General features: G+C 49.5%; 1 protein-coding gene across 3 annotated transcripts; it reads left to right on the forward strand.

Moving 5' to 3' along the window:
• The first annotated feature begins 4,445 nt into the window (after positions 1–4,445).
• TREML2 (triggering receptor expressed on myeloid cells like 2) lies at positions 4,446–14,546 on the forward strand. Of its 3 annotated transcripts, none has more exons than XM_088795742.1 (5): positions 4,446–5,305; positions 7,277–7,597; positions 11,102–11,306; positions 12,277–12,383; positions 12,684–14,546. In XM_088795742.1, exons 1-5 carry the CDS (start codon positions 5,104–5,106, stop codon positions 12,869–12,871), a joined length of 1,023 nt encoding a protein of 340 aa, XP_088651868.1. In that variant the 5' UTR covers positions 4,446–5,103; the 3' UTR covers positions 12,872–14,546. The 3 variants fall into 3 exon arrangements, with proteins under 3 accessions (XP_088651868.1, XP_088651867.1, XP_088651866.1); XM_088795741.1 differs by having other exon boundaries at positions 4,447–5,305; positions 11,075–11,306; XM_088795740.1 differs by having other exon boundaries at positions 4,449–5,305; positions 10,895–11,306.
• Positions 14,547–16,017: the final 1,471 nt, after the last annotated feature.

A 16,017-nucleotide genomic window follows, 5' to 3' on the forward strand; every position in this document is an offset into this window, starting at 1 on the left:
TACAACAACATGGTCACTTCCCTGAGTTTTCTTTTTATTCCTCCATTTCCCTGAACTGGGTGTTGGCGAGAACACTGTGTGGGCTGATCCACTAGCAGCAGTGCCAGTTGCAAGGCTCTGGGCCATCTCCACATCTACCCCACAAGTAGGGCACTGACAAACATTTCCAGGTACCGTTAGTGGCAGTAACAACAAAGCCCTTTGAAACCATAAAGAGTATGTTCTCCAACCATATGGTATTAAATTAGAAATCAATCATCGAAGGAAGTTTGGGGACTAAAAAAATAAATACAATAACCAAAATAAAAAGCTTACTGAACGGACTCCATCATAGAGTGAAAATGACAGGATAGAACTAGTAAACTTGAAGACGGATCAATAGAATTTATTCAATTTGAACAACAGAGAAAAAACAGACTGAAAACAACGAGCAGTGCCTCAGTGATCTGTGGGACAATAACAAAAGGACTGACAATTACATCATCGCAGAACCAGGAGGAGAGGAAAAAGAGTATGAACTGAAAAGGTATTTGAGGAAATAATGATAAAAAGAACCCCAATTTGGCAAAAGATATAAACCTACAGATCCAGAAAGCTGAGTAATCTCCAAAAAGGAATGAACTCAAAGAAACACACACCAAGACATATCATAAGTAAACTTCTGAAAACTAAAGACAAAGAAAAAAACCCTTAAAAACAGCCAGACAGAAATGATGCATTATCTATAAAGGAACACCAATTCGAATTACAGAAACTTTAATTTTGAAACCACGGAGGTCACAATAAAGTGACACATTTTTCAAGTGTTACAAAGGCAAATAACCCACCTGAAAATTAGGCAAAGAATTTGAATAGACATTTATCCAAGGAAGGTACACAAATCCCAAGTACATACATGAAAAGATGCTCAAAAAACCAGTCATTAGGTAAATACAAATCAAAACCACAGTGAGATAGTACTTCATACCCACTAGGATGGCTATCATAAAAAAAGACAGACAAGTAACAAGTATTATAGAGACTGTAAAGAAACTAGAACTCTCATACATTGCTGGTGAGTATGTAAAATGGTGCAGTCATGTTGGAAAACTATCTGTCAGTTATTCAAAATGGGTAAGTATAGAATTGCCATATGATCCAGCAATTCTACTCATGGTTATATATCCAAGAGAAATGAAAACATATGTCCACACAAAAACTTGTACACAAATGTTTATAGTAGCATTGTTCATAACAGGCAAACAATGGAAACAAACAAAATGCCCATCAACCAATGAATGGATAAACCAAACACATATGCGTACAATGGTATATACTACTTAGCTATTTGAAGGAATGAGGTACTGATATAATTTGTTGCAGCAAGTACTGTACAACATGGACAAACCTTGAAAACATGATACTAAATGAAAGAAGCCAGTTGCAAAGGACCATATAGTGCATGACTATGTTTTTTTGAAATGTCCAGAATGGACAAGTCTATAAAGATAGAAAGTAGATTAGTGGTGGCCTGGGGCAGCAGTAGGAGGAGAAGAGGTAGGAAAGGGGAGTGTGATAAATGGAAAAATGGCTTCCCCAAAAGATATCCATGTCCTAATCCTGGGACCTATGAATGTTACCTCATACGGGAAAAGTGGGTCTTTGCAGATGTGATTAAGTTAAGGGTTTTGAAATGGGGAGATTATTCTGGACTATTTGCCCAGGCAGGAAATGCAATTACATGTATCCTTATAAGAGGGAGGCGGAGGGAGATTTGAACACCCAAAGGAGAAGGTGATGTGACGATGGAACAGAGTCTGGAGATGTTGGCCTTAAAGGGCAGAGTGACAAAGTCACAAGCCAAGAAATGCTGGCAGTCACCTTAAGCTGGAAGAAGCAAGAGATGCTTCCTCCCTTGAGTTTCCTGCCGCCCTGCCGGTACCTTGATCTTGGTCCAGAGATACTATTTCCAACTTCTGGCTTCCAGAACTGTGAGAGAATAAATGTCTGTGTGTGAAGCCACCAAGTTTGAAGTAATAGGAAACTAATACAGGGTGTGACTACTAATGTGTATGGAGTTTCATTTTTGGGTGGTGAACATGTTGTAAAGTTGGATCGTGGTGATGGTTGTACAACTCAGTGAACATACTAAAAACTACTGAAGTATACACTTTAAATGAGCCCATTTTATATTATGTGAATTATATCTCAAAAAGGCTGTTAAGCAAATCTTTCTGACCTTGAATTAAGCAAAGATTTCTTAGATATGACACAAAAAGTACGATAAACAATGACATATTAAACTTCATCAAAATTAAAAACTTTTGCTCATGAAAGATACTAAGAAAATAAAAAAGCAAACCACAGATTGGGAAAAATATTTGCAAAACACCTATGTAATTAAAGAATACATCAGAATATATAAAGAGCTTTCAAACTTCAATATTAAGAAAACAAATAAAAAATGAGGAAAATATTTGAACAAATGTTACCTTAAAGAAATATATTGAGGATGAATAAGCATAATAAAAGGTACTCAATATCATTAGAGAAACGCAAAATAAAACCACAATGAACACACCTAGAAAGGGGGAAAGAACCAACACTGACAATATCAAAATGCTAGCAAGAATAGGGAACTACTGGAAAACTGCTGGTAAAATGCAAAATGGCACAGCCACATTGGAAAACAATTTGTCCAATTCCTTTGAAATTAAATATAATCTGACCATACAACCCAGCAACCCCACTCTAGGTATCTACCCAAGTGACATGTAAACCTATGTTCATACAAAAACCTGTGTACAAACATTTGTAGTAGTATTATCTGGAATAACCGAAAACTGGACGCCAACCTGACTGTCCCCCAACTGGGATAAGTAGGGTGGTTCGTCCATACAATGGGATCCTACTTTGCAATAAAAAGGAACAAACTACTGATACACCCAACACACATTATCGCTAATGCATTATACTAAGAAATAAGCTGTATTATATCATTCCTTTATATAACATTCTGGAAAGGGCAAAACTGTAGAGGGGAAATAAACCAGATTAGTGTTTGCTAGGAACTGAGAGTGGGGCTGACTGAGGGGAGACGACTAGCAGGGGACATGGGGAAACTTTAGGGGGTAATGGAATGCTTCTAACCATAATGATGGTGGTGGGTACAAATGCCTATGGGTTTGTTAAACTCCCAGAGCTTTCCACTGAAAATAATGAATTTTCCTCTGTGTAAATCAGACCTTACTTTTTAAATGGAAATAGAAAGACACAGAAAACTATAATGCTGTATTAAGTTACTTTGTACAAAACGCCTAATGTATACACATTTTTAGCGATTTTGACAAATTCTTCCAAATATCCCTCAAGAAACGTTGAATCCAGTTTATACCTCCTCTCTGAGAGGAACTGAGAATGTTTGGGTTCTTACACCCTCATCAGCTATCACAGTGATGGCACTTTTCACAATGCCTCACTCTGTGCAGGGGCACATAGCAGTGTGGATTGCACGTGAAGTCCCCCAAGGGGGACATTCCATCTCCTGAAGCCATTTACTGTGTTGACTGAGGAAAGGAAGGAAGGAAGATACCTTGTGTGTTGAGAGGTGAGATAGCCTCTGAACTCAGGGATCTGAGGGAGAAATTTGGAAAAGGAGAAGTGGATAAGGAAAGCATAGTAGGTCTTCTGGGAGTTGAGAGGTCTGGAGTGACAACTGAATGTCATTCTTGTACCTCCCAACACCTAACACCATGCATGGCACAGAAGATTGTAAGAAGGGACAAATGAACAAATGAATAAGTTAAGAGACTTTTGGGGTCAACAAAGATAAAACTTCCTTGGTTTGGGACTTGGGGGTTCCAACTCCATTTAAGATGGTGGCCATGCAACTTGAGAACTTTTTATTCTGAGTCCCATCAAAGGCGGAGAAAGTTGACATAGGTGAGTAGGGGGAGCACACATGGTCATGGGGCTCCAATTAGGTCCCCACACCCGAAAGGAGCAGATGACACAGCTCCTGGTTGTCAGCAGTGTATCCTGATTCTCGGCCCTGGGGACTAAGTGAAGGGTGGGGTCTAGGGCCAAATGCTGGGTCATTTCAGCTGGAGCCCGGCGGCTGTATAGGCGAGATAGGCTTGCAGGGGAGGAAGTGGAGTGGGCATGCCTATGAGCTGGCTGAGAGCCAGACCTAGAGGAAGAGGGGTTGGGGGTGTGGTTTCTGGAGAAGAGGTGGGGGAGGGGAACAACAGTGTTGCTTTAGGAAGCCTGCAAGAGGGAGCGGGAGTATCGAGAGAGCTGGTGGGTAAGTCGGCAGGACAGTAGGACAGGTAGCGAGAAGGATAAAGATAAGGAGACATGTTAGTATTGAAAAGGAGAAGCAGCGTGTGTGTGTGTGTGTGTGTGTGTGTGTGTGTGTGTGTGTGTGCCGCCACATGTGAGAGCACAGGGGCTCCTCCCTGAACCCAAACCTTATGCTCTGAGTTTTACAATTTGCATCATTTTTACCCCTGCCACTCAAACCATGACGAAAGTACGTTTGCATTTGAGCACGTGGGGCGGTTATTTGAACATGGGTGTGAGCATGAGTGACAGTTCTGACCTGCCCAGCCATAAGTCGACAGAGAGAGAGAGAGAGAGAGAGAGAGAGAGAGAGAGAGAGAGAGAGCCAAAGTGAATGCATTTGATGAGGGATAAATGAATGAATGTGAGTTTATAAGAAACTCCTTGTGAGCGTGTGTTTGTGAAAAATGTATTCAAGATGCCTCGCCCAGCCGTATAGACCCTACTCCTGGGCCTCTGAACCCACAGGATTCCAGGGAAGTCAGTACCTGAGGTTCTGGAAACTTCACACCAGTCCCTAGATGGATTCCCTCTCTCAGAATAGGAGGCACGCCCATTGTACTAGTTTCCAGGAGGCAATCCAGAGAGCGTCTGGCTCACAGAATCTTCTGACCCTGCGAGTCCTCCCTGGGCTGGGGGCCCAGACTAGGTGGAGCAGCCACACCTGCCTGAAGTTTCGAGGAAGAGGGCGGAAACTGCAAGCGGCACCGCCCTCTCCTAGGTTCAGTGGGCTCCTGCGGTCTGCTGGTTACAGTGGGTCCCGTGACTTCCTCACTTCCCTAAATGGGCAACTTCACTTTCAGAAGCCCAGGTCCTTCCCTGGCAGACGTAAGTAGCCAACCCTGCAGGGCCTGGGGCCCGAACCTTGGATCCCAGGGGTGTCTTGGCCCCCTACTGGCCTGTGACTGTCTCCAACTGGATGGAGCCATGGGTCCCACATTCCTACTGCTGCTGCTGTTGCTGTGGCTCAAAGGCTGCATCTCAGGTGAGAAGGGGGGTGGGCTGGCTAGGGGGGACCGAAAGACCTTTTCCTAGACCTTCCCTCCCCGCTTTTTCTTGCCCAATGATCTTGTTTAATATTTTATGGAGTTGGAGGGGAGGGAGAAGGAGGTTGGGCTAACCTAGGGTCCTTACCAGAGACCAATGAGAAGTTTCCATCCTAATACCTGGCCCCAGGCAAAGCTAACCCAGATCCTACAAACTAAGGTAAAGCTCTGGACCCTCTCTGCATGCAGCCTCTTATCTACCAGTCTTCCTCGGGACCTCTGTCCAGGGACGCTCAAGTTCCTCACACAAAAAGCCTTCTTCCCTTGACCTCTATTAAAAACCCTGCTTGGTTGTTACGGGAATCATTGTATCATGTGTGTGCCCTTTGCACTCACCTTTTCTCAGCATGCTGATGCCACTACCCCGGTCTTGAGGGGGAGCAATCCCTGAAGGCCTCTCCCACCTTACAGCTGCTGAAGTTCCTGGAGGGGGGCCTCACCCAATCCTGCCTTCCTTGCTACCATGGCAACCGAGTTACCACTTCCTGCTCAGTTCTGGCCATGGTGGGGGTTGGCCAAACCCACTCCTCATCACCTGTGAGAGGGGTGGAAGGTGGACGCAAGTGAACACAGTACCCTGGAGACTATTTCCAAGGTCACCTCACCCATGCCCCTCCCCCAGAGAGGGCAGAAGAGTGTCTCCTGTGCTGACCTGTCCTGGGGTCTCCCAGACCTCCCATCCACCAAATAATTGAGTTGGATCATTCTGTTTAGTGATGCTCAGAGAGGGTGTTATCTTACTCCAAGCCTTAACTGTAGTGAGCTGGGTTAGAAACTGAGGCAGATGCCGGGCCGTTGGTTATCACAGTTTTGAGCTGCAGTGGAAAAGTCTGGAGCAACGTGCATTTGGGAAAAGGAATCAAACAGTGAGCACCTGTAGTATTCAAGGCACTGTCCTGGGGCATGGTTCTCATAGCCAACCTGAGACGTATGAAGAAACATGTGTGTTAAGTGGTCTGCTCATGTGGTTAGTCAGTGATAGATCCAGAGTTTTAACCCATGTTTATTTAGACTCCAATCTGTGGGCTCACTATTCTGGCCTAATGGGGAGTAACTTGTGCGTATGTGTTTGTTTGCAGAAGGCTCTGGGGTCCCACCCCAGCTTTCTCCCTCTCCCTGTCCCCTGATTCACCACCTCTGACCTACTCCCTCCCCACCAGACCATGGATTATGCAGTGTACAGACCACATCTTATTCCTAGGCATAGAGTGCAATGTGTTGCAAATGAACAGTGACTAATTGTAGAATTCTTTGGCTTGCACTGGGTTGGGAGTTTATGTGCAATTTGGGGCATATTTAATCTATGCAACTAGGATATTTTAAAATTAAACACCACCTAGAATGAACTAAGACAACTTGCTGTTTAATAGATATCTATGTGAACCTATTTGTGAAATAGATAACTACTCTTATTTTTTTCAAAAACTAAGACTGGATTTTCCTATCCACCTAAGTGGTTTGTGCTCTGGAATTTCATAGCTTAATGACTTGGATTTGTGTCTGTGCATCTGTCTCACTACGAGCAAGTCCTGGGTCTTTCCCACAAGACTTTGAAGATGGGGCTTTTTTAGCACTTTCCCATCAGGCTAAAAAAATACTGTGAAGAAAGGGGCTGGTCTGATGAGCCTCCCTGACTGTCAGGCCTTTCCTCCATTAGACTGGAGGCTCCCTGAGGGCTATGCCTTTGTCTCCACCATCAGATTGGGAATGCCCTGAGGATGAGGTCTGTGCCTGCCCCCTCAGACTGGGGGAAGGTCCCTCCTAGTAGGGCTGTGTTTCTCCCTCAGACTGAGCCCCTTGACAGCAGGGCAATCTCCACCTTTTGTCCCTTCACCATGAGCTTCAAGCTGCAAGATGCCTTCTTCCTCCTCTTTTGCCACACCTTACTCAACAAGCTGTGTTCTCCCCAGGTGCCCCTGTCGAGAGTGTGTACTCCAAAGTGCAGCATTTTGAAGGGGAGACTCTGTCTGTGCAGTGCTCCTACAAGAGCCGTAAAAACCGCGTGGAGGGTAAGGTTTGGTGCAAAATCAGGAAGAAGAAGTGTGAGACGGGGTTTGCCCGGGTCTGGGCACAGGGGCCGCGCTACGTGCTGCAGGACGACACCCAGGCGAAGGTGGTGAACATCACCATGGCGGACCTCAGGCTCCAGGACTCGGGCCGGTACTGGTGCATGCGCAACAGCTCGGGGACCCTCTACCCTATGACGGGCTTCCAGCTGGAAGTGTCTCCAGGTGAGCAGGCCTGCTGGGGCCCCGGGATGGTGGTGTGTCTCCTCCCTGCCCTGCACTCCACTAACGTCAGATATAATAAGAATAATAATCCACCAGTGGGCATGTTGCACAGTAGAGTTTTCACCGTTCTTTTATAGACAGCTTCATGAACATCATTGCCACCATTTTATAAGTGGTATCTCGAAAGCCGTGCGTGCCTCTGACCTTGTCCAAGTTCACAGAGCTAGCAAGTGGCAGAGATGAGATTCAAACTCAGGACTCTCTGTGCCTTGTTTTATTCAGTCATCTATGCCATATATATTCACTGAGCCCAGATTATGTGCCGGCCACTATTCTAGGCTCTGAGGGCACAGTGCTGAGCAGAAACAGACAGTTTGGCCTTATGGGAGATGATAAGCAGTAGTACATCTTCAGACAGATAATTGCAGATACCAATAAATGCTCTTAAGAAAATAAAACAGTGTGGTAAACTAGAGAGTGATTAAGTGGTAGGAGGAACTGCCAAAGAACAGGGGTTCAGAGAAGACCTCCTTGAGCAAGTGACATTGAACAGAGCCCTGAATGATGAGAGTTTTCTAACCCTGTGGAAATGTGGGTGCTTCAGATGGCATTCTAGGTGGGGAGAGCTGCAGGTGCAAAGGCCCTGAGGTGAGGTGCTAGGCCTGTATCAGGCAGTCCTGTGTGGCTGGTCCATACTGAGTGTGGGGTACAAGGATGGGAGAAGGTTGGAGGGTCACACAGCAACCCTACAGTCCATGATATGGAGTTTGAATTTTATTCCTAGTGTAATAGGGAGCTAGTGGAGAGCCGACAGGGGTGTGTTGTGGCTTATCTTCAAGATAATAATGGCTGCTGTGTGGCTGGATTGTGGAAAGGTAAGAACATGGCAGAGAGACCACTGAGGGCGTCCTGGCTGGAAACGACAGTGTCTTGGGGTCGAGTGTGGGCCCTGGAGGTGGAAAGACATGGAGTGGCTCAAATCTATGACAGTCAGACTTCCTGCCCACCCTGTATGATTTTGAGGTAAGACAGGATTTGCTCATGTGGGAGGTGAGCAAAAGTGAGAAATCAAGGATGACTCCAAGGTGTCCTGTTTCATCAGCAAGGTGGATGGATGGTGGTTCTGTTTATTGGATAGGGGAGCTCCGACAGGAGCTAGTTTGAAGGAGAGAAATGAAGAAATCTATTGTGTCACGTTGAGTTTAAGATACTTTAGAACCTCAAGTGGAGAAATGAAGCAGGCAGTTGATGTATCAGCCTGGAGCTCAGGTGAGAGGTGAGAGCTAGGGATGTATTTGAAAGTATCTTCGTAAAGACAGTTTAAAGTTGAAGGGATTAGAGAAATCTATAGACAGAAAGTAGATTAGTGGGTGCCTAGGGCTGAAGGGAAGGAAAAGGTAATAGGGAGGTAATAGCTAAACGGTAAGTGGTTTCTTTTTGAGATGAAAATATTCTCTAAAATTGACTGTGATAATGGTTGATAAACTCTCATCATTCAGGGCTCTGCTCAATGCCACTTGCTCAAGGAGGTCTTCTCCGAGTATTCTAAAAACCATTGAATTTGACACTATAAATGGGTGTGTTATATGGGATGTAAATTAGATTATATCTCAATGTAGTTCTTAAAAAATCAAGGAGCTATGAAAGCTCTCCCTTGAGTGTAAAAAAAGAGGAGGGCCAAGGTCCTCCCACATTTATAGATAGGAAATGGTGAAGGGCCAGTGAAAGAGCCTGAAAAAAGTAGCCAATGATTATGAAATTCATTATCAACCTTTTCTTGTTCCCCTTATCCAATTGCATCCCCATCTTCTGCGGGGTCTGACCTAGGCAACTGCTGTGTCTAAGATGTGGAACCAAATCTCATTCCTCCACTCTGTTGTTCGGATTTAGACCAGGGAAATAGCTGTAACCAGTGTATTGACATCTTCATTTGTAGGACTACAAATATGAAATGGTTAGCATATCCCTCTATTCTATTATGTCAAATCTTACCTTCCATCTCTTAATGACAATATGGGGGAAATTTCAGCTTTGCAGACCTTTTCAGTTATAAGGAAATAAAAAATCCTCAGCCCAATTAAAAGCTCAAATCTTCTAGCAATATGTGCTCTCTTCTACTCCCCCTTGCGCCCCTTGAAGACCAGGTTTCATGGAACAAGGCACCTGAAGTGGAGAAGGGGGGTAGCCTGCTCCCTACCTCCCCTTCCTCCATCTCAGGAGGTGGGGAAGAGGAGTTGCCTCTCGGTCACCTTTTCCTCGTCCTCCCCCTTCCAACTTCTTGGTGTACTGTGCAGTCATGAAGAAGAAGGAAATGGTTGTGTGACTTCCCTGACCCTTGTAGGAGTTCTCTTTCTGTTGGATGCCACCCCTTTTCTGCCCAACCTTTTGAGATCCTCTATGAGGTGGGTGTCCAAACCCTGGCTCTCCCAAAGCACCTATTTGTGAGTTCTCTGAAGTGTCTCCCCACTGCTGAGTAGGAGATCAGGCTCCCGGTCAGCCTCTTCCCCTATGCCCACCCACACCAGTGCCGCTTGTTCTGGGTTCCCTTGCCCAGAAAAACAGGCACCTTCCATGGTGGCCACCTGGCCCTGAGGAAGGCGTCACTTCCATGCACAATCCCAGAATGCAGCAGCTTCCCCGCCAACCCTAATCACTCTCCAATTTTCTTGTTCCCTGCAGAGAAAGACCCAACACTGCCCCCCTTAGGTTGGACCTCACAACCACAACTCCCTTCTCCCTCACCATTCATACACCAGACTTTTTCTAGAAAATGAGATAGCAAAGGGCTCGTTTGATGGACAAGGGTAGCAGGACCAGTTTGGGTGCCTCTTAGAAACCCCCCAGGGAAGCTGTCTGACCAAGTTGCTTGTGGCGTTCTTTGGAATCTGGGCCTTTGCTCTCCTCCTCATCTCTGGACCCCAGTCACTAATTATGGAGCAACCGGAAAAGTCCCTGCTCAGCACCAGAGTGGAGAAATCTCTTTGACCCACAGGAACATGGAGGGTCTGGAATTGACAAGAGAGAGATGGGGATGGGGTGGGCATGTCCTCTGGGCCCAGGAGGCCTGGCAGGGGAGGCTGCAGAAATTGTGAAGGTTTTTTCCTTCTTTACTTCTCTCTGATATCACCCTCTGAACAAACGCACACCAGCAGAGCAGAATCCTGGGTCCAAGGTCAAGGAGGGGAGAGGAGCACAGGCCCCACCCCCGCAGCCAGACAGCCGATTCGGTTGCCAAGATCTGCTTCGGCATCGAGGCCCCCAACTCGGTCTAACATTCCTCCCTCTCTGGTCCCTCAGCCCCCACAACCAAAAGCAACACTCCTCTTACCCAGCTGACCAGCATCCTCAAGAGCGGAATGGTCGTCACCACGGGCCAAGCCCCTCCCTCAGGCTCTGATGCCCCTTTTACCACCGGTGTGACAGTGTTCACACCTGGGGTCCTCACCCTTGCCAGACTCTTGCCCTCCACTGCCTCAGGGACCATCAGCCTGGCCTCCTTGACAGGCTACAGCTTCACCAGCCCCTCCAGCCCAGAGCCCAGAAGGACCACAGGGCTCCAGACTGTGACTGCATCTCCCAGCAATGCCAGAGCCTCCTCTGCTGGCCCAGCATCTGTCTTCACCAAGGATGGGCACCTGCTCACCAGACCGCCCACCACGCGATTGTGCCGTACCAGCAGATCTCCCCTCGACAAATTACCCCCTATCAGGTACCTGTGGGACTTGGGGTTGAATGAGACCTTACCAGCCATGGCAACAATTCTTGGTGCCTGAACAGACGTCAAGGTGCAAATGTTACAGCAGACCTTCCCCGTTCACCCCCCAGGAAGTCAGTCTGGCCTGTTGCTGAATAAGAGGTGGGAGACTGGAAGCTGGGATGGAGACGTGACATAAAGGATGGCATGGAAATGAGGGCAGGGGTGGAGAGGAGAGGGTCGGGACAGGACTAGGTGGTGGCTTGCCCAGTAGAAAGTAGGAAACGGAGGACACTCTGATTTGGGTTCCCCCAGAAGCAGACTCTGAGATCAGGATTCATGTGGTACTGGGAACACTGGGGAGAGCAGGGCATGGAAGGCAGCTGACAGAGGACTTAACCAGGCTGTTGTGGCAGCAAGAGCTCAGTCCCACTGGGGAAACTGGGGTCCAGTGTCAAGCAGCCACTGGAGGGGTAAGGGAGCTGGCGTATTTATATTTCCACTCCTGGTGTCATCGGTAGAGGGTTGCCTGCCGTGTGTGGCGTGGAGGGCACCAGTGACAACAGAAAGTCCTTATGTACAAAAAATATTTAAATGAAGGTGCTGACAATGGGGGTACATGGGAGTGATACAAGCAAGAGATACAGGTAGGGCCCCTACAGCATGTGTTACAGATGAGGAAGGTAGGAAGACGCCTCCTCAGTCACTGTAAGAAGAATAAGAATCTTGGTCTCTCCCATCTCAAATGGGCGTCTCTTAGACTTCTTGTCCTCAATGATGAGCAGGTTTGGGGGAATAAAGAGGAGAGGTGCTCCCCTCCACGTGGGGACTTCCTCCCCTGAACTCTGAGCGCCTCACTTCCCTCCCCCACAGTTGGGTCCCCAAAGAAGAGAGGCCATCACTCCCTGCAGGGGCTGTCAGGGTTTGCAGAAAAACATGGGTGGGGGGGGACCTGGTGCTCAACTCCTACTCTGTCCCATCTCAGGCGCCAGGATTCTAATCCCATTGTGCTCGTGGGCGTACTGACCTTCCTCTCAGTGCCTGTGGTGCTGATCCTGGTCTATGGGTTCTGGAAGAAGAGACACATGAGAAGTGAGTAGAGCCCATCCTCCCGTATTCCCAAGGGCAGAGTACGGGGTCTTGACACACTTTCCAAAGTGTCTGACTGCAGTAGGTCCCCAGGCAGTGTGTCTTTGCCTGTGCCCAGTCCGGAGGACCATGAGGCCCCCAGGTGAGGGAGGAGGGTGGGCAGGCAGGGACAGGACAGCATAATCCTCTGGGGCTGACCTGGTAGGAAGTGGAGGGCAGAGCCAGAAGGGGTTGGCCTAGGCCGGAGCTTGGGGGATGGGGAGCAGGGGCCTTGTCCTTCATCTGTCTTTCTGGTCCTCACAGGCTACAGCGTGTGCAGGGATTCTGCTAGACCCTGGAAGGACCCACCTGGACGGTCGGAGTCCCCATGGAAACCTGCTTGGTTTAAGGCCACGTATGGAGTGGGGGAGCTTCTCCCAGAGGGGCCCCAGGAGGCCAGAGGAGGAGTGAAGTTGGGGACCTATCTGGATTGGAGCCAGGGTGGGGGGTGAGGACTTGTGCAGAGCTGAACTCCGGCGTTTCCAGAACCAGAGGCTGCACTTTACACACAGTCCCCCTGGGCTGCCAGGAACCTGGGGCGGGACCCAGAGTGGAGGACACCAGGCAGTGAGCCCTGGGGGAAGCCAACAAGAGATTCTGCTTAGAACCACAGGCCCCCAGCCCCCCACTGGATGACAGAGAAGCCGCGATGATGCTGTTTTCAGACAGAGAGCCTCAGCTCCCTTTGGCCTCAAACCCCTTACTACTACGATGACGGGAGCAGGGGTGGGGGTGGACCGCTGCCCTCTCTTCACCAGAACCCTGTGTCCTCAGCTTCCTTTTGCCTTCTCCAAGCTTCTCCATGCACTTGGAGAAGAAAGGGTCCCAGAGGCAGCCCATGTCCCAGTGGCCTGCCCTGGAGGAGAAGAAGGAACAGTAACTAAGAATTGGGGGTCCGCAGAGGCATCGGCAGCAGGGGACCCCAGAGCTGTCCGAGCCCTCACCCCTCTGGGCCATGCATCCTCTGACCAGCTGCTGGATGTCTGTCCCCTGCCCTTGGCACTTACTGGTCCCTCAAGTCCTGGGAGCCAGCAAGCCCACACTCTCAGTGCTGCCCCCTGCTGGCTGGCCGCTCCTGGGAAAGCTGTGACAGAGCCGCTGAGAGCCCCTCTCAGGGGCAGGACCACCTTTCCCCAGACTGGGGTGCAGAAGCTGAACTCAGGGCTCTCTCCCCCAGTTTCAACACCTGAGCTCCAGGTCTGAGCTCCTGGAGGGGACTGAGGGCCCTCAGAGTCCACTGAAGGGAGGACCAGGGCTCACAGAAAGTGGGGAATCACCATCCCCACCCCCACCTCCAGGGAAAAAGAGGAGCCACTTATGACACAGCAAAGACAACTCAGCTGACCACCACCTGGAGAACTGCCTGGTGGGGGCCGGATGGGGAAGATGGAGACAAGGAGCCTGGGGAGTCTGCCCCTGCCTCACAGGCTCATGGTTCAGACTGGGCCTCTATGCGGTAAAGGCTGGAGGATACGGGCTGGATTCCTCCCCTGGAAGGGAGCTCCACCAGCCTGGAGTCACTGGAATAAGCACCTGGGGACAGATGTGGCATTTCCACTCTCGGCCCTGAGTCAGGGACCTTCCAGGGGGGAGAGCAAACATCACAGTCAGGAGGGTGACACAGCTGGAGCCATGGTGGGGCCACTCCAGGATGCATATGGGGAGAGAGGAAGGGGAGGGGTAATCGCAGGGGACAGCAGGGAGGAGGCACCTCTTCCCTGTGTCCAGGAGAGGGCACTAGAGGGGAGATTCAGACAGAGGAACTAACTGGCCTGGTGCCAGGACACACACACGCGCACACACACACACACACACACACACACACACACACACCTGTCCTTATCAGGAGGGGGTGGCCACCAGCTGGTGTGTAACTAAGAGGGGGTCTTAACTCACCTGGGAGAAACAGCTCACTTCCATCCACCCTGACGGCACTGCCTCCTTGGAGAGCAAGTGTCTGGTGGGAGAGCGTGACAGAGGACTCAGGACTGAGACTTGGGTGCCATTGTCCCCGTGTGACCCTGTGCAACTCACTGACCCTACCGGGCCTCAGTTTTCCTCTTGTGAAAGGGGACACTAATTCCTACCTCAAGACTTGTCAGAATAAAACAAAAGAACATGAACCTTATACAACTGAGTAAGTGCCTTGTGATTGTTGGTCCTTTGCAAGTTCAAATATTGTTTGTCACGTTCTACTTTTAAGACCTTCAGACTCTTAGTTCTCTGTTTTGTCCTAGACTGTAAAGGGATAGGGTGGATGGAGGGGGATATGGTCCCTAGGTAGTGGGTGCTGGCCCCAGGCAGAGGCCTTGTCTGTGCCCCGGTGTCAGGCGGGTCGCTGACATCAGGGTGACCACCGTCCTTTTTGCCCAGGATGAGGGGCTCCTGAGCCCAGGCAGACCTCCATGTGCTGCCCATTCGTGGGGCCTGGTCCCACATGAACCATGGATGGTAAGGAACAACATGGCACTGAGGACGTGCTGCCCCCGCTGCCCCAGCATCTTGGGGCCTGGGTGGCCTCTTTGGGACTTCAGGCCTCTGGGACATTTGCCTCCAAACCCTGGCCTCTCACTTCCCCCGTCTTCTTCTTACCCTTGTCCCCAGAGCTCCAGGGGGAACCCAGATCCCAGCAGATCCAGGGCAGGGAGGTACAGGGCAGGCGAGGTTTCCAGACAGGCTGGGGCTGAGGCCGCCTTTTGTGGGTGAGACAAGCAAGCTCCCAGAACAACAGGCTGAGCAGAGTACACCTCTGAAGAGCTTCCTGTCTGACGGAGGAAAAGGACAAAGAAAACCAGACTCCCAGGAATGTTTTGGATGTTCTTCACTGCTCAGGCAGACCTGACCCCTCCTCCTGTGAGGCCAGCAAGCAAGGCTGAGGCTCAGGTCTCCCAGACGGCTGTAAAATGTGGTTTAAACTGAGTTGTGGACGCTCCGCCATGCCGCCCAGCCCCTCTGTCTGGGCTGATGGACTCCTCACCCGGTGCTGGGAGCAGTGAAGGTGGAAGGACTCTGAAGGGCAGACCCCCTGCCAGGGCAGCCCACCCCCCCTGACTGTGACACAGGGGACCTGGTATCCCCTGCCTCCTTGGTAAGTCCTGAAGGGCAGTCTGTCTTTAGAACACCTCAGACTGTGGCCTGAGCTTCCTGTTGGCCGAGGGTGGCCCGCCCTCTCCTGCCCTCCTGCGTTCTGCCCTTGTCTTTCCCCCCAGCCTGGTCCCCAAGCGCTTTAAACACTGTGCTAATCTCCATCTCAGAGTTTGCTCCCCACAGACCCAAACCCAGCCTGCCACATTGCGCGTTTACAGGCTTTTCTCTTCTCCATTGTTTGTCTATTAACTATAAACAGCCTGTGACAATTGTTTGTCTGTAGCTCATCTAATGACAAACCAGTTTTTAAATGTGTTTGATTAGTGTGGTCTTCCAACAAATGCCCATGGAGTGCTATTGGCAAGCTGGGAGCTGGGGACACAGGGGTGACCTTGGGGCAGAGACTCCCTTTCTTCTCCTCCCTGTGTCTCCCCTCATTCTGAACCTATCTCCTCCTCCCTCTCCCGTCTGGTGGTCGGCTTTGCTCTCTCCCACCCTTGCCGGGGAACTT

The sequence above is a fragment of the Rhinolophus sinicus genome, chromosome 2, assembly GCF_057876585.1.
Source record: "Rhinolophus sinicus isolate RSI-liver-muscle chromosome 2, RSI-T2T, whole genome shotgun sequence".
Taxonomy (NCBI): domain Eukaryota; kingdom Metazoa; phylum Chordata; class Mammalia; order Chiroptera; family Rhinolophidae; genus Rhinolophus; species Rhinolophus sinicus.

What these genes read in the sequence shown, in the direction of transcription:
- TREML2 (XM_088795740.1), top strand. Translation starts at nt 5,104, where the DNA reads ATGGGCAACTTCACTTTCAGAAGCCCAGGTCCTTCCCTGGCAGACGTA. An exon ending in GCTCAAAGGCTGCATCTCAG is followed by an intron (nt 5,306 to 7,276) that starts GTGAGAAGGGGG and finishes TGTTCTCCCCAG; the next exon opens with GTGCCCCTGTCGAGAGTGTG. An exon ending in GAAGAAGAGACACATGAGAA is followed by an intron (nt 12,384 to 12,683) that starts GTGAGTAGAGCC and finishes TGGTCCTCACAG; the next exon opens with GCTACAGCGTGTGCAGGGAT.